The 27,802-nt window shown below is 40.0% G+C and overlaps 1 protein-coding gene and 1 long non-coding RNA gene across 2 annotated transcripts in view; one reads left to right on the forward strand and one right to left on the reverse strand.

The window, feature by feature from the left end:
- Positions 1-1,944: 1,944 nt before the first annotated feature.
- LOC117529263 lies at positions 1,945-13,564 on the reverse strand. Its single transcript, XR_004565965.1, has 3 exons — positions 13,001-13,564; positions 6,956-6,965; positions 1,945-1,955 (listed from the first exon to the last, which is right to left on the reverse strand). It is a non-coding gene; the product is annotated as an uncharacterized LOC117529263 (long non-coding RNA).
- Positions 4,094-27,802, forward strand: part of LOC117529262 (noelin-like) — a 32,613-nt gene continuing 8,904 nt past the window's right edge. Inside the window, 4 exon segments of the mRNA XM_034191994.1 lie at positions 4,094-5,114; positions 7,006-7,155; positions 8,204-8,359; positions 13,580-13,799. Coding sequence (XP_034047885.1) covers positions 4,965-5,114; positions 7,006-7,155; positions 8,204-8,359; positions 13,580-13,799 — 676 coding nt within the window. The 5' untranslated portion in view covers positions 4,094-4,964.

The following is a 27,802-nucleotide window of genomic DNA, read 5'->3' on the forward strand; positions in this document are numbered from 1 at the left end:
TGTCCGTAAAGTATAGGTCCTTTTATTTTTTTCAAAAACTATATGGATTTCATTCATATGTTTTTACGTCAGACATGCTTGAACCCTCGTGCGCATGCGTGAGTTTTTCCACGCCTGTCGGTGACGTCATTCGCCTGTGAGCACTCCTTGTGGGAGGAGTCGTCCAGCCCCTCGTCGGAATTCCTTTGTCTGAGAAGTTGCTGAGAGACTGGCGCTTTGTTTGATCAAAATTTTTTCTAAACCTGTGAGACACATCGAAGTGGACATGGTTCGAAAAATTAAGCTGGTCTTCAGTGAAAATTTTAACAGCTGATGAGAGATTTTGAGGTGATTCTGTCGCTTTAAGGACTTTTCACGGTGCGAGACGTCGCGCAGCGCTCTCAGGCGGCGTCATCAGCCTGTTTCAAGCTTAAAACCTCCACATTTCAGGCTCTATTGATCCAGGACGTCGTGAGAGAACAGAGAAGTTTCAGAAGAAGTCGGTTTCAGCATTTATCCGGATATTCCACTGTTAAAGGAGATTTTTTTAATGAAAGACGTGCGGGCAGATTGCAGCTTCGACTCGCAGCCGCCGCGACGCTCCGTCACAGGAAAAACACCTCTGTTGGAAGCCTTGAGGACAAGTTGGAACATCTCCAGCTGATAAACAATTTCTCATATACTCACTCCACTGAAAGCCATCAAAAGCCAACTGGATTTTAACAAATGGTTATCAACACGGAGGTGTTTGTCCTGTGCCGCCACGCCGCGTCGGCTGCGTCCCGACGCACGGACCCGTCCGCATGTCTTTCATTAAAAAAATCTCCTTTAACAGTGGAATATCCGGATAAAATGCTGAAACCGACTTCTTCTGAAACGTCTCTGTTCTCTCACGACGTCCTGGATCAATAGAGCCTGAAATATGGAGGTTTTAAGCTTGAAACAGGCTGATGACGCTGCCTGAGAGCGCTGAGCGACGTCTCGCACCGTGAGAAGTCCTTAAAGCGACAGAATCACCTCAAAATCTCTCATCAGCTGTTAAAATTTTCCCTGAAAACCAGCTTAATTTTTTGAACCATGTCCACTTCGATGTGTCTCACAGGTTTAGAAAAAATTTTGATCAAACAAAGCGCCAGTCTCTCAGCAACTTCTCAGACAAAGGAATTCCGACGAGGGGCTGGACGACTCCTCCCACAAGGAGTGCTCACAGGCGAATGACGTCACCGACAGGCGTGGAAAAACTCACGCATGCGCACGAGGGTGCAAGCATGTCTGACGTAAAAACATATGAATGAAATCCATATAGTTTTTGAAAAAAATAAAAAGGACCTATACTTTACGGACAGCCCTCGTATATGGTTTCATAACACAGTGACTTTCTGTACGATTTTAAGTGTGTCAAAACAATGCTTCATTTTCTGAAACACTTAAAACTTATTTAATTTGGTGTTGGTGTGTCATTTTCAATCAGTCAATCATTAACTAAGTCAATTGGTTCATTAAAAATAATTCAAAAGTTTGAAATTACCTGAAACAATTGTGCAATTGTTCCATTTAAGCATTTTCAGAGACACTCGTTTTATGGTGCAATTGTTTCATTTAGTAATTTGAGTGTTTTTAAAACAGTGAGTCATTTTTTCAAGCACTTATTTTGATTTGGTGTTTACAGCACTTTGAAACAGTTAATTGTTATCTGAAGCAGTTGGGTGATTTTCAGTATTTTGAAACATTTAGTGTTATTTAGAGTTTCAGCCATTTTGAACCAGATTCAGTTTTAAAAGTAGCTGGTTAATTTTCCACTTTGAGCATTTCAAAAATGTAGATCATTTTTAGAGTCAGGTCTTACAATTTCTGTTTGATTTGGTGTTTAGAGTAGAGGTGGGCGGATCGATCGTAATATCGATAATATCGATATCAACGCTGGTATTGATATTGAACAATCCTTGTGTAAAAAGATCGATACTCAAGCTTTTTTTCTGTCCAGCACGCACTGACTGCTGCGCACACAAATTCATCAAAGTCTACTCTCTGTAAGAGCAGCGCTGCACTGTATCACACAACACGGAGCAGCACACCCTTGTATTGTGGTTTGTCAGCCCTCTCCCTCTGGAGATTTTGTTTTAAGTTGTGCTGAGTGATATTTTTTAAAACAAAAATGTTGATTGTGATAATAAAGTATTTTGTTGTCATGTACAATGTTTGGCGAAATTCTATCTAAGGTCTTTTGGATCCTTTGGATCTATGAAGCTTAAATATGAAAAAGTTCGGTATCAGTATCTGTATCGGTATCTGCAATACTGGGCCTGTATTTACTTGGTATCGGATCAATACTAAAATTCCTGGTATTGCCCACCTCTAGTTTAGAGCGTTTTTCTTTCCAGTGCTGAATGAATTGGAGGCAGATGGTTATTATATAATAGTGTGAAATGGGATAATTTAAAGCAAGGGTATAATTTAGTGTTTTGAGCATTTTGAAACAGAAAATCACTTTCTGATGCCGTTTGTGATTTTGAGTCAAAGATTCAAAAAGCCTTATTTCTGTTATCAGCTAACTCACAGCCTTATTACCATTGATTACCAACCACCTCCACCCTTTTTGGTTTCCGTCTTCATGTTTGCTTTCTGAACATCATCTCCGCTCAGGTTTAAAAAGCTTCATATAAAGATCTCTGTTTAAGCTTGGTGCTGTGCTTAGCAGCACCATTTCAAACCGGGCTGGGTCATGTACACAGGGGTGAGCTGACCCCTGCTGACACTCCACAGTAATTTGCAGCTCTCACCTCAAAGGTCACGCAGAAACCCTGGCGATAAGAGAGTTCAGATAGACATGGGAGGGCAAACTTTCCTTTCTTTTTGCAGTTTACCAGAAAAATGCATTATGGAACCGACAGGAATAACTGCACAAGGGGAGTACCACTCTCTGCACTTTGGAGGCTTCATGTTTTCATGCAGGAGGAACCTGCAATGGCCTGTTGATATCGAGCCAAGAATGAACTTTTTTTTAAGTGATCTGTGATTGTGTGCTTTAAAGCAACTGCAGTTATATAAACTTCAAGTAAGACCTAATGATATTGCAGGAATATTGAGTTAAATCACTAAAAACTGCATGCATTTTCAGATTTTCTCTAAATATATCCTTTAGAATATTATATCCTTCCTCTTGTTGGAACATGCAATTTGATTTAAGGGCAGGAATACTGAAGAATATTGAATATGGAGATGGATGAATAAATATGATGTTAATTTAGTGAAACTTTAATGGATTTTCTTCACATCTGCAGACAAAGTGTGGTTTGGAATATTATGTCCTGGCTCTTATAAGATGCAATTTACTTTTACTTGCAGAAAAATTCGAGATAATTCACTAAAACCTGTTGGATTTTCCTCCCTTTTGCTGACAAATTCCTCTTAAAAAAAATACACACTTTTCTTTTAATTTCAGCACAATTAGGGCCAGGAATATTGAGGAGCATTGTGTTAGCTCACTGAAAACTGAATGAATTTTCCTGACATTTGCTTAAAATATGTGCTTTGGAATATTAGTGCCTCTTGTTTTAACATGTGATTTGCTTTTAATTGCAGCAAAAAATTGGATGCAGGAATATTAAGATAATTGACAGAAAATTGGATGAATGTTCCTCACATTTATTGAAAAGGGTGATTTGGAATATGATTTGCTGACTTTTTTTAAATGCATTTTGGTTTTAATTGCAGAAATATTAAGCAATATACAGTTAATTTACTGAAAAGAGGATGGATTTTCTTGACATTTGCTTAAAGGGTGTGCTTTGGAATTTTCTATAGTGCATCTTGTAGCATGTACTTTGCTTTTAATTGCAGCAAAATTAGAGTTAAGTAACTCAAAACGGATGGATTTTGCTCACGTGCAAAAAAATAAAAAAGGTGCAGCCTCTTTTTTCTAAAAAATTAGCAGCAGGATTAATGAGAATTCACTGAAAATTTATTGGATTTTTCTGACACTTAAAAAATGTACTTTGTGATATTTTTGCTGCTTTTTTTAAAACATGAAATTTGGGTTTAATTGCAGCACAATTAGTTGCAGAAATATTGAGTTAATTCACTAAAATGGGAAGTATTTTCCTCATATTTGTTTCAAAACTATGCTTTGGAATATTTGCTGCTATTTTTTTTTTACTTGCATTTTGCTTTTAATTGCAATTGCCAAAATCTGCTACACGATGGCGGTAGAGTCACGCGCATTAAACGTATCTGCAGTTGAAGCTCAAAATTCACAAGATTTAATCTCAGAATATAATTATAGTGTCTAAAATCCTACAGTAAGTAAATGCGACATTTTAAAATTAAATATTTTTCGCTTGATTCTCTCATTTTAAATCTGATTTGTATGAATCAGAGGAGTTTCTTTTCTAAAACTGAGATCCTTTTCTCCCTTTGGGGCAGTGGAAATACAAATGCCACAGTGTGTAAATAATCCGATTTGATTTGCGCTCCCGTTGCGGACAGATGTGCACGATTCAGGCGCATTCCCACGTATTACAGTGCACGGACCCCAATCTGGCTGACATCACTGCGTCTGGTGATATAGATAGATCCGTAGTACCTCCTCCTTTCTCCTCCTCTCATCCAGTGGAGCAGCCTGCGCGCACTCAGTGTGGCACTTAATCACAGAGCGCACCGAGGCAGGACGCGGAGCGACGGGCGTGATCCAAATAGTAACGCAGAACTGATCCAACAGAAAGAGGAGCTGCTCGCACTTTTCCGCGCTCTCCTTTCCACCGGATCAAGTGTTGCGCTTCGTCTCCTCCAAGACCTCCACGCTTTGTTTGATCAGCTCGACTCCGCGCCGCGCGTCCTTGGTTGGAGATGTCCAAGAAAAGAGCTGCCCAGCCGGACTCCCGGGTGAAACCACAAGCTGTTCTGGGCACCATGACTCGCCTGCCTTGTTTTTCCCCGGAATCTGTAGAATGAAGTCGGATTAAATCGAGCGAAAGCAGCGCGCAAAGATGTCAGTACCTTTGCTGAAGATCGGAGTCGTGCTCAGCACCATGGCGATGATTACCAACTGGATGTCGCAGACCCTCCCCTCTCTAGTGGGGCTCAACACGACCAAGCTCACGGCGGCGCACGGAGGCTATCCAGACAGGAGCACGGGAGTAAGTGCGCGACTTTCGCATGCAAATATCCTCTTATATTTCTCAATGAATGTTGACGGTCAGAGTGGAGACGCACCTGCTCCATGCGCGCGCTTGTGGCTGCTCCACATCCATCACCGTTGCCCTGATCAAAAGTTAACCTGCACGGATCGCATGATAGAAATAACCCATTCATAGTGAAAAATAATCTGCTCAAAGCAGACCTCCCCCCCACCCCCTTCTTGTGATGCGCTCCTGTTGGTGAGTGTGCATGAAGCGTTTCTTTGTTTGCTAAAATCATGTGTGCCAGAATAACGTCACCGCCTTCTCTACTGCTGGATCACACCGAATTTTAGAACAGTGAGCTCTAAAGGCGGAGGAATAAATGAATTAATAAACACGAAGGCACTGGGAGAGTGCAGATCTGCAAGACTGAAGACTATTTTTAACTCCTACTGTTTTATTAAGATGAAACATTGTTGAAGAATGCATGCATAATGCATATTACGTGGACATAATAATAGTAATAAAAATAAAATACAATTTTATTTATTTTTCAAATGTAACAAATTTGAAAAAAAAGAAGGTTAAAACTAGCCTCACACTTAAAAAAAGTCTCAAATAAATTTGGATGTAATTACCTGTGCTAATTTGGCAAACATCAAACTGAAGTTTGAGGTGCATTTCAAAATAAAAGCACGGGCGCTTTGCTTTGTGATGTTTGCATCTTGGAAAGTCCTGATTAGTGAGGGACGCAGATGTTTCAAATGAAATAGTGAGTTGACTGGGTTTAAATCATGAATAGGACTTTGGGGGGGTTTTGACATTTTTGGCCATGCTGCCTATTTCTGTACGCATGATCCAAGACATAAGTGCCTGAGTGTTGAGAACTCCAGTGGCTGGAGAAGGCCAAGAGGATGTCCACATTTCCACCTGGTTTTGGCAGATGGTTATTTTAGAGATTTGGGTATGGACTGGTTGTCTGCCTTGGTGATTCTTATCCAGGACATGAGGCGGTTTGGTGGTGCCATGGATGCATCGAAGAGCGGCACCAGTGCATGCTCCCAGACTTGACTTGAAAAAAAATGTGAAAGGAGAAGAAATTTGTGAGCACAAAATGTGTTTAAGCAGTTAGCGGATGTGTTCCCTGTTGCTCCTAGGAGTCCTAGTCCTACATGGTGCTTCCAAAAATGTGAAAACTCATCTTATAAGCAGATGCAGAATGACACAGATCACACATTTCTAAGAAATCAATTAATTAATTAAATTCACTGTGATATATTGGCAAAAATCTATTTTAAACCCATCAGGATATGGATTTTTTTCTGGATCCAGTAATGCAAAGGGTAATCCGATTATTTCTTTTTGACAATGTGCACAACGCGGCGGTGCACAGAACTGCTCAGTTGAACTGACAGCGGTGAAATGAGAGACGTGCTCAATTGTCAGCGCATTCTGACTGACATTCACTGCGACTGCACTTTTTGTGGGGATTTTGTAGAGCTGCTGCTTTACACTAATTGAATCAGTCGATGGATCTGTAATTGTCTTCTCGCTGACCTGCACTTTGGTGCTTGCAGATCAGACCCGCACGTGCCGAGTATTTTGCCTCTGGTCCTGTGTAATTAGCTGGAGAAACTTCATAATTCCTCTGCACCTTCTTTCCTTTGTGTTGTATGTAAATGTTCTGCATAATGGTGCAAAGTGGGCGGAGCGTGCAGTTTTATGGAACCCAAGTAGTGATAAGTGCAACATATCTTCAGCAAATGCAAAAACTTCTCCTGGTGTTGGCCTGAGCGTTGCAGCATTTGAGGTGGCATTTGGGCTGTTTTTGTTCCCTTGCACCCCCAATCATCCCTCACCCCTTTTCACCTCCTTTTTCCTCTCTGTCCATCCTCATCTTTCTCCATAGGTGTTGCCAGCTAATCCAGAGGAATCATGGCAGGTGTACAGTTCAGCCCAGGATAGCGAAGGGAGGTGCGTCTGCACCGTGGTGGCGCCCCAGCAGTCCATGTGTTCGCGGGACGCCCGTACCAAACAACTGAGGCAGCTTCTAGAGAAGGTAGGCAGCACATCACTCCTCAGCGATGCACAACTCCGCACTCATCAAAGTCTCAAACTTCCACAAGTATCCACTTATAATCTTGGGGTCGACTCCTCAGATGCACAAACATTCGGGCTTCCCGCAGGTTTATGGTCCTTCACTCAAAAAAACCCCACGGCCGCTGGACAAGAATAGGAATCGTGCTCTAATGAGATCCCTAGAAATCTAACAAGAATCACGGGAGGCAACTCTGAGTTTCTTATCCAACTGTATGCTTCAAATGATGCAACATTCCCAGAATGGAAGAAAACAGAGCATCGTATTTTTGAGAAAAGGCTCTTTATTTGTTACGGTGTTGCTCTCCAGTTCCTCCCAAAACTGGCACACACTGACAAAACATAAACTTTAACAGATGTCTCTGACTTAATTGCCATGCAGAGTCTGTGGCCCACTTGTACACTGAAAAAAAGAGAATAGTTGAACCAACTTAATTCATTCAGGTTTTACCAATTGTAATGCTTTTTATAGTTGTCTGAACTTAAGTTTGTAAGTTAGGTGCTCTAGAGTTGATCTAACTTACAAACGTAAGTTCAAACAACTTCATTCAGGTTTTGCCAATTGTAATGCTTTTTTACATTGCTTGAGCTTAAATTTGTAAGTTAGAGTTGCTCTAGCTTACAAACGTAAGTTCAAACAACTTAATTCATTCAGGTTTTACTAATTGTAGTGCTTTTAAGTTGTTTGTACTTAAGTTTGTAAGTTAGAGTTGCTCTAGAGTTGATCTAACTTACAAACTTAAGTTCAAACAACTTAATTCATTCAGGTTTTACCAATTGTAACGCTTTTTTAAGTAGGCTGTTTTTTCAGTGTACAAGCCACGTCCGAACAGTGTGCATTCTTCACTTGTGCCATGTGTCAGAGGCCCCTGAGGGTTTGGCCTCATGTCTGATTTTATGAATGACCACAAGAAGATACATGAGCCAACGTGACACATTGAACGTCTGTTACATTATTTTGTCAGCACTCTACTGTCATTTTACACTCATGTGCCTATGTGGGACTTTAGGTCCAGAACATGACCCAGTCAATCCAGGTGCTGGACCAGCGGACCCAGAGGGACCTGCAGTACGTGGAGAAGATGGAGGTTCAGCTCCGGGGTCTGGAGACTAAGTTCAAGCAGGTGGAGGAGAACCACAAGCAGAACATTGCCAAGCAGTACAAGGTACAGAACTGGATCTCTGAGACAATATCACCATCACCGCCATCACCATCATTTGATCTCAGACGCTTTTGAGTCTGGATGCATACTTAGCCGTTTGTGTCTGTGTGGTCACACCATGAAAACTGTTGACAATGTCAAGACAATTACTTAATAAGGTTGTTACATAATTACAGGTGTACAAATTAGACACGCTAAAATAATATATAATGTAATAAATTCCTTTCAGTTATTATGGTAGAAGTTTTATAGTCATACTATTTAGACAATCTTTTATTAGAAATAAAAAAACAAAAAAAACAGTTAAAGGACAGCTGACCCTCTGTTATGTTTAGGCACATCAAGTGTCTTCAAATAGCTTCAAATGAAAAATTGCATGGGTGAAAAGTGTCATATTGTAAAAAGTCAGCCTTTAATCTCACGTTTTGCAGTTCCATATTGTTAGTTTATATTAAACATGTTCAATGTTTCACAGCGCTACATCTATGCAAGCAGAAACTTAGTCCGATAAGGAAAATATATAATTATGTAAGTATGTATGTCTGTAAATGTTTAATAGCACAGAGATCCATGAAGAAACCCATGTTTGTTGTGTGAGACACGCCCACTGAGCCAGTCTGTGAGACACGCCAAATAACAGTCTGTGCTCAGAGACACACCCACTGAGCCAGTCTGTGAGACATGCCAAATAACAGTCTGTGCTTAGAGACACACCCACTGAGCCAGTCTGTGAGACACGCCAAATAACAGTCTGTGCTCAGAGATACGCCCACTGAGCCAGTCTGTGAGACACGCCAAATAACAGTCTGTGCTCTGTGAGACACACCCACTGAGCCAGTCTGTGAGACACACCCAATAACAGTCTGTGCTCTGTGAGACACACCCACTGAGCCAGTCTGTCAGACACACCCAATAACAGTCTGTGCTCTGTGAGACACACCCACTGAGCCAGTCTGTGAGACACACCCAATAACAGTCTGTGTTCAGAGACTCACCCACTGAGCCAGTCTGTCAGACACACCCAATAACAGTCTGTGCTCTGTGAGACATGCCCAATAACAGTCTGTGCTCTGTGAGACACTCCCACTGAGCCAGTCTGTGAGACACACCCAATAACAGTCTGTGCTCTGTGAGACACACCCACTGAGCCAGTCTGTCAGACACACCCAATAACAGTCTGTGCTTTGGGAGACACGCCCCCTGAGTCAGTCTGTGAGACACACCCAATAACAGTCTGTGCTCTGTCAGACACACCCAATAATAGTCTGTGCTCTGGGAGACACGCTCCCTGAGTCAGTCTGTGAGACACACCCAATAACAGTCTGTGCTCTGTGAGACATGCCCAATAACAGTCTGTGCTCTGTGAGACACTCCCACTGAGCCAGTCTCTGAGACATGCCCAATAACAGTCTGTGCTCTGTGAGACACGCCCAATAAGTCTGTGCTCTGAGAGACACGCCTACTCAGACAGTCTGTGAGACATGCCCAATAACAGTCTGTGCTCTGTGAGACACGCCTACTGAGACACTCTGTGAGACATGCCCAATAACAGTCTGTGCTCTGAGAGAAAATGCCTACTGAGCCAGTCTGTGCTCTGAGATACGCCCACTGAGCAAGTCTGTACGCCCACTGAGACAGTCTGTGAGACACACCCAATAATAGCCTGTGCTCTGAGAGACACGCCTACTGAGACAGTTTGTGAGACATGTCAAATAATAGTCTGTGCTCTGTGAGATACACCTACTGAGACAGTCTGTGAGACATACCCAATAAGAGTCTGTGCTCTGAGAGACACGCCCAGTAACAGTCTGTGTTCTGTAAGACACTCCCACTGAGCCAGTCTGTGAGACATGCCCAATAACAGTCTGTGCTCTGTGAGACACACCCAATAGGTCTGTGCTCTGAGAGACACGCCTACTGAGACAGTCTGTGAGACATACCCAATAAGAGTCTGTGCTCTGAGAGACACGCCCAGTAACAGTCTGTGTTCTGGGAGACACGCCTACTGAGACAGTCTGTGAGACACACCCAGTAACAGTCTGTGCTCTGTGAGACACGCCTACTGAGACAGTCTGTGAGACACACCCAATAAGAGTCTCTGCTCTGAGAGACACGCCCAATAAGAGTCTGTGTTCTGGGAGACACGCCTACTGAGCCAGTCTGTGCTCTGAGACACGCCCCCTGCGCCAGTCTGAGAGACACACCCAATGACAGTCTGTGCTCTGGGAGACACGCCCCCTGCGCCAGTCTGAGAGACACACCCAATGACAGTCTGTGCTCTGGGAGACACGCCCACTGAGCCAGTCTGTCTCCCAAAAACAATGTGGGCATGTCTGATAAAACAGACTATTCAATTGTCACATTGCTCCTGATCATTCAGCCTTCCGGCACAAAATCTGGTTGGTGCTGTGAGACGAATTAAAAAAAAAAATCATGTGTCACATGACTGGGGATTATTTTTCGGCTATAGACTTTAATATATCTACATAATAACATAATTCGAAGGGACTATTGCACCCTATGTCAAAAACTATGGACACCAATGTGTTTCCTTTTGCTGCTTCCTGCCAGTAGGGGGCGCTGAGTTGGGGCATGTCAATTTGAGTCACTGACTCGAGTGACTTGCAGACTCGTGACACTGGAAATAGCAGGACTACACAGAGCTACAGACAGAAATACTAGCAGTTAAAAGAAAACAGGACATTTCATTCTTGGCAATGGAAAAACCTCCACTTGGCAACAGCGTGCTAGCGGCATGATGTTAGCAAGTTCAACTTAATGAGCTTTCTTTCATGAAAAGTCAACTTCAGAAGCTGTTAATTAAATGCTCCAAAGCAAAATGCTTCATACTTATAACTCATAACGATTTTAAGAAAATGCTTAGAATTGAAAAGTACCGTTGTGGGCACTGGTGACCTCTGTGGTCACACCAACAATATCTGCTGGCGGTTTTGTACTGCTAATATGTAAATGTAGCTTTAAAGGTGAAGCAGAGAGGAGTTTGCAGTCGCTAACCTTTACTGATATCTGATAATATTCGTGGGTGAATTTGGCAGGTTTGCTACTGTTAGTGCTAGCTGCTCATTTTAATTACTGTAGACCAACTACCTTAACAATAATAATAAGCCATGCAACATGTCAGAAGAAAGACCTAACATATTGGAATCACAAAAAACTGCATTTCTTCCTCAATGAAGCAATTTCTTTTGGTTGCATAGTTAACCCATTTTGCCCCACTGGCAACAATTGTTGCCGAAGTGTATCACTGTCATTTTCTATTCACAATAAAAAATCTCAAAGGTACTAATGCAACTTTTTCCACTTATAAAAAAATAATCTGGGCATAAACATGTTGAATACAGCCTAAAAATGTCAACAAATAAATGCTTTAAGTTGCCTACCAATGTGCAAAGTTGCATTGCAACAAAAAGTTTTAAAAATATATTGGCTCTGCTTTTAATTAATAGCAAAATCTAATTGTTTGTGTTCCAGATTAAAGTCATTCTTTTCACCATTTTTTTGTGAAAATGGGTCTATTCTTAAAAACATGCTATCAAACATAATAATAATAATCATCATCATCATCATCATCATAATAATAATCTCCAATAATAATCTCCTGTTAGAGGGTTAGTTTGTATCATGAATACTAACATTTTGGAATATGAGTAAGCTTGTTCAAACATTTCCATTTCATATTTACAATGAGGAAACAAACAAACAAACAAACAAAAAACAAAAACAACAACAACACCCCCCTCACAATATGTGTGATCACCTCAACACTGTGCATCAAATTAAACTTTAGATTAACACTTTACACAGTGATGAAAGTTTTCCTGGAATTACCAAATTTGCGGACATGGAAGATATCATTATTTATATTAGCTGTTTTGGCTACTGAGAGGCCATATGAAGAAAACTGACTGTGATTAGTGTTAGCAAACACACTTACATGTTGCTTAGTTGCTGTTAGCATTAGCTATAGTTAGCCTGACAACATTATCAAGCGGTAAACATTAGCATACGCTGTCATGCTAATCACAGTTGATGCTAAATGTTAACCACGACCACGGTTAGTGTGTCAGTATATGCTGACCACTTTAATGCTAATGTTAGCATCAACAGTGAACAGTTTTTTTTTTTTTTAATATGGACTATCAACAAACAAACACAGCATAGACATATCTGGTTTCACTAGCGGTAGACTGCACATCCAAAAATGTGGTAATTACTTATGCCACCCATATATGCATGCTAAGTACCGCCATGTCACCATCGCCGCCATTTACCCATGATTGCAGGTTTCTTTGCTATTTTAAAGTGCATATGCCATGTTGTTCATATGTTTGTATATATGTTAGCTAGGTTAGCAAGCTGCAGCCCCTGTCAACAGTTTGTCATTTTCTTGCTTGCAGGGCTAACTTTAAGACATGTAAAGAGAGCCACAGGGAAGAAGAGGCAGGTCAATTCCAGATTCCCCTGAACTGGGCCACAGTACTGAGAGCATTTGGGCATCAGTTTATTTACTTTGAGCACTGTTAAGATTAAGAAATCCCACCCTTTTCCCAAACCAACCCACCACTGATCTCTTCCTGCATGTTACTGCTGTCAAGGTTTTCGATCTAAAAGATTTTTTCAAACGTAAATACAATTATTATTATTATTATTATTATTATTATTATTATTATGATTTGTTGTCTATTTTCTTTTATTTTCTTTTGGCTTTTGTCTATGCATATTTGATTCCTCAACAAATCTATACTTAAAACTATAGACGTATAATTCGATACACTTTGTTGTGTGTGACATGTAAAAGCATGTAACCCTTAATACGATGTTGCATTTTAAACAATGATGACCAATAAAGAGCTTTCCCAATTGTTGGTGTACCAAGGACTTGCTTTTTACCGGCCGGTCACTGCCGGGACGGAGCCACCTGCTCTGCTCGTCCAGCGGGTGGACAATATTTTCTGGGTTTGTTTGCTCAGACACACACCTGCACTGTTCACACACACACAGACACACACATACATACATGCAACCATGTGCAAAGAGCATAGACACAAAGAGGGGATCTTCATGTGAGCGAAGAGGTAGGATAGTGTAGAGTAGTCAGGTTCAGATAGATGTTTTTGTTTCTTTTCTCCCATTCTGGACAGCGAGTGTCCCTTTTATTTTGTCGCGCATGACTCTGAACCGAGCTTATTCTAATCCTTTCAGGCCATAAAAGCGAAAATGGAGGAGCTTAGACCGTTGATACCAGTGTTGGAGGAGTACAAAGCCGATGCCAAATTGGTATTGCAGTTTAAGGAGGAGGTCCAGAATCTGACGTCAGTTCTAAACGAACTTCAGGAGGAGATGGGGGCCTATGACTACGAGGAGCTCCACAACAGAGTGTCAAATCTTGAGGAGCGACTCCGCGGGTGCATGCAAAAATTAGGTAGGCAAAGAAAGATGTTGACACACACCTTTTCAACATGTGCATGCACGAACACACCATCGACACACTGTATATAGTCCATGAGCCAAGCAGGTTTTTGGCACCACTTAAGGTGACAAAACAACACTTAGAATCCATCCTCAGTGTACCATGACCTACACAAAAATGTATGATAACCATCCCAGGGTGGTGGTTATAGCCAGGTAGGGGTCAATAAAGAATTACACAGAGGTCAAAATATAAAAATGCTCCATTCATGTTAAAAACTATACCGCATTATTTGTCTGATAATAACAATTCTGAAAAGGCATACTTTGGACTATCTGTGACTGAATGTTCTGGAGTTATGGGGTAAAAGCAGCAAAAATGGTGACAAAGGTCAGTTTCAGTTTGTACAGGGGTCAAAAATTAAAGTTGCTCCAATTTCAGTAAAAAAAAACAAACAAAATTATTGTTTGTTAATAGGGTTCTAAAAAGGAATAGTTTGCACCATCTATCATGCTTAGTTATGTTACAGGGTAACATATGTCACATGTTGTACTATCAAATGTACATCGACCTTGTTTGACCTTTACTTTGGAGACCAAACATTCAAAACATTTGAATCTATTTCAATTATTAATCCTTTATTCCATCCAATAATTTGCATAATTTTTGTCTGAAATTGGAGCAATTTTAACTTTTGACCCCGTACAAACTGAAACTGACCTTTGTCACCATTTTTGCTATTTTTAACCCATAACTCCAGAACATTCAATCATAAATAGTCCAAACTATACCTTTTTGGAATCTTTGTGATCAGACACATAGTGTGGTATAGTTTTCTAACATGACTGGGGCATTTTTACATTTTGACCCCTGTGTAATTCTTCATTCATCCCTACCTGGCTACAACTACCATACTGGGATGGTTATCATACATGTTTGTGTAGGCCATGGTACATTGAAGCTGTATTCTAAGTGTTGTTTCGTCACCTTGCGTGATACCGAGTAGGTCAAAATTGATGACTGGCTCATAGACTAATAATAGTGTGTTGTGACCTCCCAGGAGATCTTTTGACATATTCACACCATGCTCCAAAGCTACATCACACAAATGTGTAATACACAAATTTTTGTAAATTGTTGACATTGAAAAATTCCTCCTCAGATGAAAGAAGAAACACTGAACGGGTTTAATATTGCATTTGGATACTTCTAAAAGCTGTTATAATTGAACATGTATCAAAGTATGGTAGGCTGACCTCAGCGTGGGATAAATGGTATTAAAATAGCTGAGTGCATATCATGCGGTCACAAAATGATTCACAAATGCCCATCCCTTATCCCATCCTGAAATATATGGCAAATTATTGGCTGCTACGGCTATATGCAAATGTTACGGTACCCCAAGACAAGCTACATAGTACTGTATTTTTAAAAAATAACATCAAATATATACACAAATTATACAAAGCTTCATTTCATTTGTCTGTATGGGAATTTTGTATCTGACTCAATTATTGTTTCATTTACTGGCGTGACCGTTTCAAAATAGTCAATGCATTTTGTGAAGTATTGGTTTATTTACAATTTCAAGCATTTCAAAACAATGAAAAACTGTATGTGTACATTTTTGAAACAACATTTTTGTGAAACAAGTGTATCACTTGTTTCAACCATTTTTTTAGTATTTCAAACATTTCATAACAGTCAAACATTTTCAGAAATATATGCTTCTTTTACTGCAGTACCTGTTTCAGAAATGTGAAGCATTTTGTGAAGAAATTGGTTTGCAAAGGATTTTGAATCAACGATTCATTATGTGAAACAGCTGTTTCACATTTTGAAACATTGCATCATTTTCTGAAACACTGCTGTCCTTTAGTGTTTCAAACATTTTGAAATAGTGGAACATTTTCTGAATTACATTTTTTGACATTTAATATATTATAGCTGCACACATAAAAATAAAGAGTAAAATATTACTCAGCTAAAATAATGTCAAATGAATTCAAGGGTTATTTGCATGGAACTCAGATCGGGTCTGTGGGCAGACGATGGTACTGAGCATCACTCCAAAAGGAACAGAGCTGAATCAATACAGGTCCTGATTGGCAACCACCCAAGCAGACAGCCTGTCCATCCCCACCTCTTTAAAGCAACTATCTATCTTCTGCAGTCAGGTGTCTCCTTGACTTTTTCCAATTGGCGGGATTCTCAACACTGAGCCACATGGCACTGGTTCGTGTGCAGAGAAGTGAACCACATGGCAGTAATGTCATAACTTGCTGATGCCTCAGTGCAAACAGGATCCATCATCTGAATCTCTCTAAGTAATTGCTCATTTGACACAAACTCATTTCAGTGGTACCCAAAGCTATCCTGTCACCTTATGTCAATAGTACCCCTTAGGTACCTCAACACATGTAATTATTCACCTACATACAGTCCAGGAATCATTGTCAACTCTCTTTTGCTTAAAGTTAGGGTATCCTGGGATAAGCACTGGCCCAATGAACTGTTAGACCAGTATAGGACTGACTACGTCCTCTATGCACACATGTTGTTTCATTGCCTGTTGCAAGTGTTTCAAACATTTTAATCTTTAATTCATTCTAATGAACCTGAAATTGATTCATTTCGTGTCTGAATGAGAATCAAATTTATTTCCCAAGTAAATTAATACACACAAGGAATTTCTTGGTGTTGCTCTACTTTACATTGACAGACAACATGTCGCGACAATATGTCTGTTTTGAGGATTACGTGAAGTAGTTGTTTCACTTTCTGTTTTGAGCATTTCAAAACAGTAAATCAGATTAGATTAGATATAACTTATTCATCCCTTGGGAATACTCCTTCAGGGAAACTGAGGTTACAGCAGCATTGTATAGCAGCACACAGGGTAAGAAGCACACAGAGTATGAAAAGTGACGCAATCATTTCATTTGCGATTTTGAGCATTTTGAAACAATAAGTCATAGAAGGAATTGTATCTTTTGCTGTTTTGAGCATTTTGAAATGGTTAATCACCAAAACAATTGTTTTGTTTCCTGTTTTCTGGGTGTGTGTGTGTGTGTGTGTGATACGGAAATTGAGACGGACAAAATCAGGAAAGGTTTAAAGTAAAAATCGCTCCCGAGCTTTTCCTGTGCTCCAAGTTGTTGCAGCAGATAGAGCAGGAGAGTAACTTCTTGCAGTCCGTTTGCAGCATTCTGAATGTTGTAGTTTGCTTCTGTCTCAATGTCCTCACACCTCTGTTGCTGCTCACAGTGCTAATAGATGCACACACCCACATGACAGTGACTAAGACACATTACAAAAGCGGAGACACTTGCAGGTCGCACATCACGGGTTTATTGTGTCCAAATTCTTCTCAGAGCAGGATGACACGGAGAAACTGCGAAAGACTTTCAGCGACAGAGTGTGCTGTTCCTGTTTGGGAAGCGTTGAGCGGTTACTGTGTCCAAATTAAATCAAAACGATGCACAAAGCATGAATCGAATCCCGGCTACAGATCAGAAGAGATAAAGTCCAGGTCACCTAGTGAGGGCCGGTTGAGAGTCGCTGTAGCTACTTTCCAACATAATGTGACCACAGAGGCGGTCAGACATTGTGCACCCAAACACACTCCTGTTACTGAGACCAAACCCACAAAGGTCACTACACAAAATTACATTGGCTGAGTAAAGCAACAAAGCATAAGAGGCACCTCAAGAGCGCTAGACCTGCACCTTACATTGTTGTAACCAAGTAATGGAGATTATTTCTTTATAATTCAGTGGTATCCTAAGATATGGTGTTGAGTGGTTTCAACATTTGTTGAATTCTGACAAAAAAAAAAAAATATCTACTACTACTATCTCTATATACAAACAATGAACATTTATGAGTTCAATGGTACAAATATTTCATGAGGTGAAAGATGGTACCTTCCATCTTTCAGGGAATTAAATATTTATTCCATTGAAAGAATGAAAAAACATTCATTATTTGTTTTATATAACAGATAAAATGTAATTTCCTATTTTTTTTATTTTTAATAAATTTGCATAAATCTCAAATGTTTTACACATTGTCATTATGGGGTATTGTGTGTAGAATTTTGAGGAAAAAAAAAATTAAAAACTTTTTTGAATAAGGCTGTAACATAAAAAAATGGAAAAAGTGAAGTGCTGTGAATATTTTCTGGATGCAGGGTATTTATTATGGCAACTGAGCGGAAGAGCAGCGGAAAAAAACAAACAAAAAAAACTTAAAAAACTAACAGATTTCTGAAACCAAAATCAAGGTGGTTGTATGTGATCACAGTTGAGACATGACAACTATAAAAATCTTAACACAAGAACCAACATGAAACCTTCCAAATAATAGAATAACTGGACAATTATTTTTTTCTTTACATTCCCAAACTCCTTTGCACTGCTGTGACATCACTGCACTGCTGTCTTTATTAAGATAAAATTTCTATGTATAAAATCTGACCCGCAAAAAAAAGGAGACTCATTTTTAATATAAATTTGATTCATGCCAGTGTAGCAGGTAGGTCCTTGTCAAAATGATGGTGATAATCCAATCATGCCCACCACTAATATATTTACATTTCACTAGCCAGGGATCACTCATGAATTATTAAACGTGTGGTTTAGATCTACACTGGCTTATGTATATTTAACATTGGCACAGTCGCTGTGGAGTAATTTCAGCTCACGATCACATCTAACAGTGGTGTTTTTCAAATCAAATCAAATCAATTTTATTTATATAGCGCCAAATCACAACAAACAGTTGCCCCAAGGCGCTTTATATTGTAAGGCAAAAGCCATACAATAATTACGGAAAAACCCAAAAATGTATTGTATTGTATCATACATTTTTAAAAATGTATGATCAAGCACATGCATATTTGACATTATTACATGGAATTAATGTCTGATTTATGACTGACTTGCACCATTATTATACATGTAACGCTGCCATTCACAATTTAATGCTCTCCAAAAATCATCTTCTACAAACGCATCAGCATCACATAACACTTCTTCCCAGGCTTCTCGCTGTGACTGAGGCTGAGAATCCAGAGACATGAAAGATCACTTCCAAGATGACTGAATGTCTCTACAAGTTTGATACTTTCACAGCATGTACTGATGTTCAAGTCCAGGAAGTCACTGAAAGCCTGGATGTTCCTCATGATCCATGATAGCTGCAAATCCCTCACTCAGCTTCTCAGGTGCTGCAATTGGAGTATCTATTGATTCCATAGCTATTGATTCTTTGGAAGAGCCAATTTAAACATCACCTGGGTCCAGATTTTGACCTTGGTCTGTGACCTTGCTTTTTAACCTACTATTCTCAAAATCCTATTAGCGCAGCAGATAACAGAATATTTACAGAGGAATGCTTCAAATCTGGAAAGAAGCACCAAATTTGGCACAAATACTCCTTAGACATTACTCTTTTGAAAAAAACTGAGTAGCCACTTGAATTTTCAGTAGGCAGCCAGGTAGGGGTCAATTGAAGAATTACACAGGGGTCAAAATTTAAAAATGTTTCAATCATATTGAAAGCTATACCACATTATTTGTCTGATCACAACGATACCAAAAAGGTATAGTTCGGACTATCTATGACTGAATGTTATGGAGTTATGGGGTAAAAACAGCAAGAATGGTAACAAAGGTCAGCATTAGTTTGTACAGGGGTCAGATGTTAAAGTTGCTCTAAATATTGTAAAATGTGATGCAAATTATTGGTTGAGTTAATAGGGTTTTAAAAAGGAATAGTTTGCACTATGTGGCATGCTTAGTTATCATGTTACAGGGTAACATATGTCACATGTCATAGAATCCAATGGACGTCGACATTGCTCTACCTTTACCTTGCAGACAAAGCATTCAACACAGTCAAAACTATTTCATTTATTAATCCTATTAGTTCAACCAATAATTTGCACCACTTTTTACCAAGATTGGAGCAACTTTAACTTCTAACCCCTGTACAAACTGAAATTGACCTTTGTCATCATTCTTGTTGTTTTTACCCCATAACTCCATAACATTCAGTCATAGATAGTCCAAACTATACCTTTTTGGTATCGTTGTGATCAGACAAATAACGTGGTATAGCTTTCAATATGATTGGAGCATTTTTAAATTTTGACCCCTGTGTAATTCTTCAATTGACCCCTACCTGGCCGCCTACTGAAAACTGAAGTGGCTACTCAGTTTTTTCAAAAGAGTAATGTCTAAGGCAGGGGTAGGCAACCTGTTCCAAAAAGAGCCATGAGGGTGCAGGTTTTCTTTGCAGCCACTGACTCCACCAGGTGATTTTACTGATTAATATCACTTTGAGCAGATGGAATCAGTTAATCAGTGAAATCACCTGGTGGAGTCAGTGGCTGCAAAGAAAACCTGCACCCTCATGGCTCTTTCTGGAACAGGTTGCCTACCCCTGGTCTAGGAGTATTTATGCCAACTTTGGTGCTTCTTTCCAGAAATGAACAATTGTAACAGTTATCTGCTCCACTATCTCACTTTGTCCTTGTTGACCCCTCAGTCATTCCACTGATTTGAGTCCAGATTCGATTGTAAATTCTTGGAGTTATCTTGTTCAGACATGGACCCAATGCCCATGTACCGCTATGTGCAGGTGTGAAAAGACAATACTGCATTCTGTGGGGTGGGGGAGAAATGTTCAGTATTAAATAATAGCTTGAGCAGCAGGAGGAGTAATAGAAGGCGGGAAAGGGGAATGAGGAAGTGATCGAGTAAAGGAGAATAGGAAAAAGTGAGGGAAAGTAACCGCAGCCCCTGCAACCCTGTCCTTCATGCTGCTTTGTGCCAGAGAGACTAACAGCCCGGCGGCTGTAGGGACACAATAGCCATCGATCAAGGGACATGCCAGCTTGCGGGCAGTAATCAAATAAATAAATCACCCTGTGTCAGGCCCCGGCAATGTGCAAGCACAGAACGCTTCAGGCAAATCCGACTCCATCACACCGATATACTGATGAATGGACCAGGAAGGTCAGCGCGCCACGCGTCCCCGCAGTACTGTATTCTCCTGCCATTGTTTCTTACCTCCACCCTCCTCTGCAGAGAGGTGTTATATTATCCACAATGCTCATTTACTATGTAGTTCTCGTGGTGCGAAATCACTCATTTCCACTCTGCTTCGCCTTTAAAATATGGTTCCTTTAAAATGCCTACTTTAAAAATGTCTAATTTAATGTGGTTTTCCTGTAATTTATAACATTTTTATTGTAAATTATCAAAATTTTGCAGTGATTCTGACAACCACATTTGCTTGTGTTTTTTTTTTTTTAACGTGATGTTTGTAATTTGATCATTCATAATTTCTAAAGGGGTCATATTATGCAAATTTAGTTTTACGTATGTTTACAGTTAATTATAGTTGGGATTTAATGTGTAACATCTCACCAAAGGCCCACAGTTCTCAGACACTGCCTGAAGGACTTATCTTTCTGTCAACATAATGTCAACCTGAAACAGCTTGTTTTGTGCTTGTGTGACATATGTAATGGAACTCCAATATATGGAATCCGGCTTGCTCTGTGAGAATCTGTGGTCATATGACACACCCTACACACTCTCTTTGAAAGTGGGCGTAAGCCAGAAGCAGCTCCTTTTCCAATTACAGCAACACACCCAGGAGAAGATAGTTTCATGTGTCTACAGGTGTTCAGAGTTGGCTGTTTTAATTTCTGTTCTTCGTTACCACTGGGAAGAAGTGCCACATGCCACAAAGATGCCTGGAGAGGAGACACTTTTCATATTGTTAGCCTAGCACCACTTGGGTGGCACAGTGGTTCAGTGGTTTGCCCTATTGTCTCATAGCAAGAAGGTCCTGGGATTGCTTCCTACCTGATTCTTTCTGTGTGGAGTTTGCATGTTCTCTTCATATATATCTACCCGGGTTTCCTCTGGACACTCTGTGGTTACCTCCCACTGTCAAAAACACTGTCATTTAGGGTGTCGCTCTTTCTGTCCTCCTGACCAAGGCACCATCTTGACATCTGACGTTGGTCCCTGGGGACGAGACTGTGGCTGCCCACTACTACTTGTGGTTGGGTTAAATGCCGAGGACAAATTTTGTTGTGTTTAGAATAAAGAATCTTCTTCTTTGAACATACACACACACAAAAAAAATGGCTCTTTGGATGAACTCAACTCAGTTAGTTGCAAGATTTCCATCTAATAAATATATGTAGCCCCAACTCAAATAAAACACATCCATGCAATATAATGTAATTCAATTGAGTTGGGACTACATATGAAGAGTTCAGATGCAAAACCCAGTATCTCCAAAACCATAAATTTTTAGTTGAGGCCAGCGTGTACTTGGCTGCCAGGGGGACCATCAGTGTGCAAAATGTGAAAGAATTTGAACAAACTGTTTTCATTTTATTGATGAAAGTCTGTGCATTTCCGCATATGGTTTCTTTTAAATCTCCATTTTCAGCTGCATTTTTCTCCATTTAAAAAAAAAAAAGTACTTACTGGGTTTTACATCTGAACTCTTCATATATTTATTAGATTGAATCCAATCCAGTGAGTCAGTTTTTTGAGTGTATCACTCAAACAAATGACTCACTGGATGAACTCAATTCAATTATGTGCAGGATTTCCATCTAATAAATATGTAGCCCCAACTCAAAGAAAACACATCCATGCAAGATAATGTAATTCAATTGAGTTGGGACTACATATATTTATTTAGATGGAATCCAATCCAATGAGTCAGTTTTTTGAGTGTATCACACAAACAAATGACTCATTGGATGAACTCAATTCAGTTAGGAGGAGGATTTTCATATAATAAATACTGTATATGTAGTCTCAACTAAATTAAATTAAATTATTTTGCATGGATGTGCTTTATTTGAGTTGGGGCTACATATGTATTATTCATATTCATATTATATCATATTATTATTCATATAGTACATATTTTCTATTTATATTTATTAGATGGAAATCCTGCACATAACGGAATTGAGTTCATTCAATGCATCAGTTTTTGATTGTACCAAAGCAGGTTATTCCCCCTGGTGCATTATGTCTGCTGCATAACTCCTGTCTGCTGAAACCTGTCAACATTCCTTGACATTTAATACAAACATTGAGCACCTCCAACATCTGATATTTTGCATTGGTTGATAACCCATAATTCTCTTCAAAGCGTCCACCAGGGCCAATGCAGACATGCTGCAGAAATGAGGGGGAAAAAACATATTTTTGAAACCTGAAAATTACTTTTTCCCCATTGATTTATCACCTCAGTCTTTATATGGTATTCAGGCCAGGAGTGCACTGGCATCAATTCCTTCAAACGCACCTAGTACCAACAACAGCAGCTATGCTTATATGAAGGATTCCAATCTGAATGGAATTGAATAAGAAAAGGAATAAATGTGATGTGTGAATCCACAGGTAGCTTTTCACGTGTAGCTTCAAACAGTCAGATTGTCAATTTTTGCATGCGTACAAAGCAGTTCCAGTTGGCCACAGCAATTTTGTTTCAATGATGGCTCGATTTTTCCTGCTCAAACTGCAGCAGGAAAGTTGATTTTTTTTGTCTTTATAAGGAGTGAATCAGAACTATAGGTCATTATTTTGCTTAATTCTGCCTATAACCATACTCCAAAGCAGTGAAGGGAGGTTCATGCACATTTCTAAATTTTTAAAATCTCTCTCTTAAAATCTATGTTGTCACTCTTTGTCTCTTCATGGTCATATCTTGGTGGTCTTTTTGCATCCTTAATCCTCACATTACTTCACTAAACTATATGATGATGATGATGATGATGATGACAATGAACATGCAGCCTGATTGGTGTTTCCACAGCTAATATTTTCCAGTCTAAAGGATTGCAAAAGGATTGAACCACCCTTGTTGATCTCATTGGATTTATGATCACATTGACCCATTTCATTCTGATCGAAAAGTTTATACAAGATATTTCCTTTTAGCTTTTCATTTAATCATTCTGACTAAAAATAATTATTAGGGTCCATGTAAACACAGCTATTAAGTCTTCACCTTAGTTTACTGGTCAAAGTTCAAATCTTACCAGCATACAGTAAGACAAGAAGCATCAGGACCCTCAAGGCTTAGACCTTCATTATTGTCATTGCCTCTTAAAAGGGACCTCATGACTCCATAAATTCTTGCCAGACATCGCTCAGTTTCAAACACTGAATATCCAGAGACATAAATGTTACTGTTGAGATAAGTGAATGTCTCAACAAGTTCATTACTTTCATCACACACAGATACATGTCTGAGATCCATGTATCTGTTGAGCTACCTGGCTTGTCCAAAGAGCTCATTTCTGACCATTATGTACAACAGGTTTAACACATATTTTGTAATGTATAAAAACAAACTAAAGTGTAAAGTGTTTGCACATGTATGCAAACTGTGGGGCATGCGATGAACATTTGCTTTATGGTGCATCCGGAAAGTATTCACAGTGCTGCACTTTTTCCACATTTTTAATGTTACAACCATATTCCGAAATGGATTGTTTTCCTCAAGATTATCCACACAATACCTCATAATGACAATGTCATTTTTCAGATTTTTGCAAATTTAATAAAAATAGAAAACTAAGAAATCACATGCACATAAGTATTCACAGCCTTTGCCATGAAGCTCAAAATTGAGCTCAGGTGCATCCTGTTTCCTTCCTTGAGATGTTTAATTGGGGTAAATTCAGTTGATTGGACATGATTTGGAACAGCACACACCATCCCCACAGTTGACAGTCAGAGCACAAACCAAGCATGAAGTCAAAGGAATTGTCTTTAGACCTCAGAGACCGGACTGTCTCAAGGCACAAATCTGGGGAAGGGTACAAAAACATTTCTGCTGCTTTGAAGGTCCCAGTGAGCACAGTGGCCTCCATCATCTATAAATGGAAGAAGTTCAGATCCACCAGGACTCTTTCTAGAGCTGACCGCCCGTCTAAACTGAGCAATCAGGAGAGAAGGGCTTTAAACAGGGAGGTGACCAAGAACCCAATGGTCACACTGTCAGAGCTTCAGCATTCCTCTGTGGAGAGAGGAGAACCTTCCAGAAGGACAACCATCTCTGCAGAAATCCACCAATCAGACCTGTATGGTAGAGTGGCCAGACGGAAGCCACTCCTTAGTAAAAGGCACATGGCAGCCCACCTGGAGTTTGACAAAAGGCACCTGAAGGACTCTCGGACCTTGAGAAACAAAATTCTCTGGTCTGATGAGACAAAGATTCAACTCTTTGGTGTGAATGCCAGGCATCATGTTTGGAGCAAAACAGGCACCATCCCTGCAGTGAAGCATGGCGGTGGCAGCATCATGCTGTGGGGATGTTTTTCAGCAGCAGGAACTGGGAGACTAGTCAGGATTGAGGGAAAGATGAATGCAGCAATGTACAGAGACATCCTGGATGAAAACCTGCTCCAGAGCGCTCTTGACCTCAGACTGGGGCAACGGTTCATATTTCAGCAGGACAATGACCCTAAACACACAGCAAAGATATCAAAGGAGTGGCTTCAGAACAACTCTGTGAATGTCCTTGAGTGGCCCAGCCAGAGCCCAGACCTGAATCTGATTGAACATCTCTGAAGAGATCTGAAAATGTCTGTGCACCGACGCTCCCCATCCAACCTGATGGAGCTTGAGAGGTGCTGCAAAGAGGAATGGACAAAACTGCTCAAAGATAGGTGCACCAAGCTTGTAGCACCATATTTAAGAAGACTTCAGGCTGTAACTGTTGCCAAAGGTGCATCAACAAAGTATTGAGCAAAGGGTGTGAATACTTATGTACATGCAATTACTTAGTTTTTTATATTTAAAACAATCTTCATTCCTACTCTCACCTATGGTCATGAGTGTTGGGTCATGACAGAAATAACTAAATCACGGGTACAAGCAGCCGAAATGGGCTTCCTCAGGAGGGTGGCTGGTGTCTCCCTTAGAGATAGGGTGAGAAGTTCGGTCATCCGTGGGGAGCTCGGAGTAGAGTTGCTGCTTCGCGTTGAAAGGAGCCAGCTGAGGTGGTTCGGGCATCTCGCAAGGATGCCTCCTGGGTGCCTCCCAAGGGAGGTGTTCCAGGCACGTCCATCTGGGAGGAGACCCCAGGGAAGATGCAGGACTAGGTGGAGAGATTATATCTCCACACTGGCCTGGGAACATCTCGGGATCTCTCAGTCAGAGGTGGTCAATGTGGCACAGGAAAGGGAAGTCTGGGGTTCCCTGCTGGAGCTGTTGCCCCCGCGACCCAAACCCGGAAAAGTGGTTGAAGATGAGATGTCATTTGCAAAAAAAAAAAAAAAAAAAGTTTTTCATGTTGTCATTATGGGGTGTTGTTAGTACAATTTTTGAGGGGAAAAAATGAATTTACGCCATTTTGGAATAAGGCTGTAACATAACAAAATGTGGAAAAAGTAAAGCGCTGCGAATAACTTCCGGATGCGCTGTACACATATAATGATGCCACGTGCCAGTTAGTCATAAGTCGTACCTATGATATGATAGTAAACCATAACGTTTGCAGAATGTCTATTGTTAAATATTAAGAATTGTTAAATATATAAACTGATGATATATAATAAGATGTTGCATTAAACCAAACATTTTATATAACCACAGCTATTGAAATGTAAACATATTAGTGGTGGACAAAACTGGATTATCACCAAAATTTGGACAATTAAGGTCCTCCCTGCTATACTGGTTATGAAAAAAAATACAAATCGTTTCCTTCTTGCAATTTTATATTCAAATTAGGCTTTCACTACTCAAATTTCATCAACAGAAATTTCATCTTTATAGGAAGACAGCAGCACAAAGGATTCAGGAACAAATGTAATGCTAAATAATTATCTAGTTATTCTGTTAGTTGGAAAGTTTCTTGATGGTTCTGGTAGTGAGCTTGTTAAAGCTTCTTAAAGCTTGTTTAGGTTTTGGCCAGAAGGGTTTTTGAGGTCAAAATTAAGAAGAAACATGCAGCACCATGAGTGAATGGTTGTTACGAATTTTTGGGTTAAGAAGTTTTGTTGGCTCACCACTGCCACCTAGTGTTCCCAGGTGCTGCATTAATTTATTTATTTATTTATTTATTTATTTTTGTCATGCCACTACTGTGATCAGACACAATCATTTCAATTTCTGTTTCGGAAACATTTCTTTTTCCTGATCTTCCTCTCGGTTGCCATGATAAGTTCAGGTTTGAGGCTTTATGTGTATGCTTGAAAATTCATGAGGCATTTTATATATGTGTAATATGCTCCATTTAATTGAATAGACAATAAAAATAGAAATCAGACTTAATGTTTAATGGAGTAGACAAGTTTGGACATTCCCAATTTATCTCCTGTTGACAAACCAGTGAGGGGAACAAACACCCGATGTTACATGTGTATCCACAGGGTGCCTAAAAATTTTGCACACAGCTGCATTCCTGATCATCATTGTATAAATGGAAATATCTGAGGGTAAATGCTGATGATGGTTTAGTTCTATCAGCTCCCATTAGGTTTTCCATTTGCTCTGACCTCCGCTTCAGTCCGGACAAATTCAGGCCAAAAGGAGATTAGATCCCAAGTCCATCTCCAGTATGTAGATCCATCTGCAGCCCTGCATTCCTCCCAGCACCATGATGGTCGATTTTATCCAAAGATAAAGGCGTGATTAGGGAAAATAATTAAATAAATCAGTAGCCAACGCATTGCTTACTGCAGTCAGTAATCCCGCTGAGGCTTACGTAAGAGGCTCAGCCCACACTAGAAATAGTAGATTTTTCTCACGTGATCATATGTTTGTTTCTCAGCTGACTCTGAGGTGTGATGTGTTCACAGGCACAGCATATGTACTGCAAACACTTGCAAACCTACAAGTTTCATTTTGTGAGTGATTTGAAGCAACGAGAGTATGGAGTGAGAGCAATGACTGAGGAAAGAAATATTTCTTTGGTTCCTTTCAATACAATGTGAAATCACATTTGACAATACT

The sequence above is a fragment of the Thalassophryne amazonica genome, chromosome 17 (genome assembly GCF_902500255.1).
Source record: "Thalassophryne amazonica chromosome 17, fThaAma1.1, whole genome shotgun sequence".
Taxonomy (NCBI): Eukaryota; Metazoa; Chordata; class Actinopteri; order Batrachoidiformes; family Batrachoididae; genus Thalassophryne; species Thalassophryne amazonica.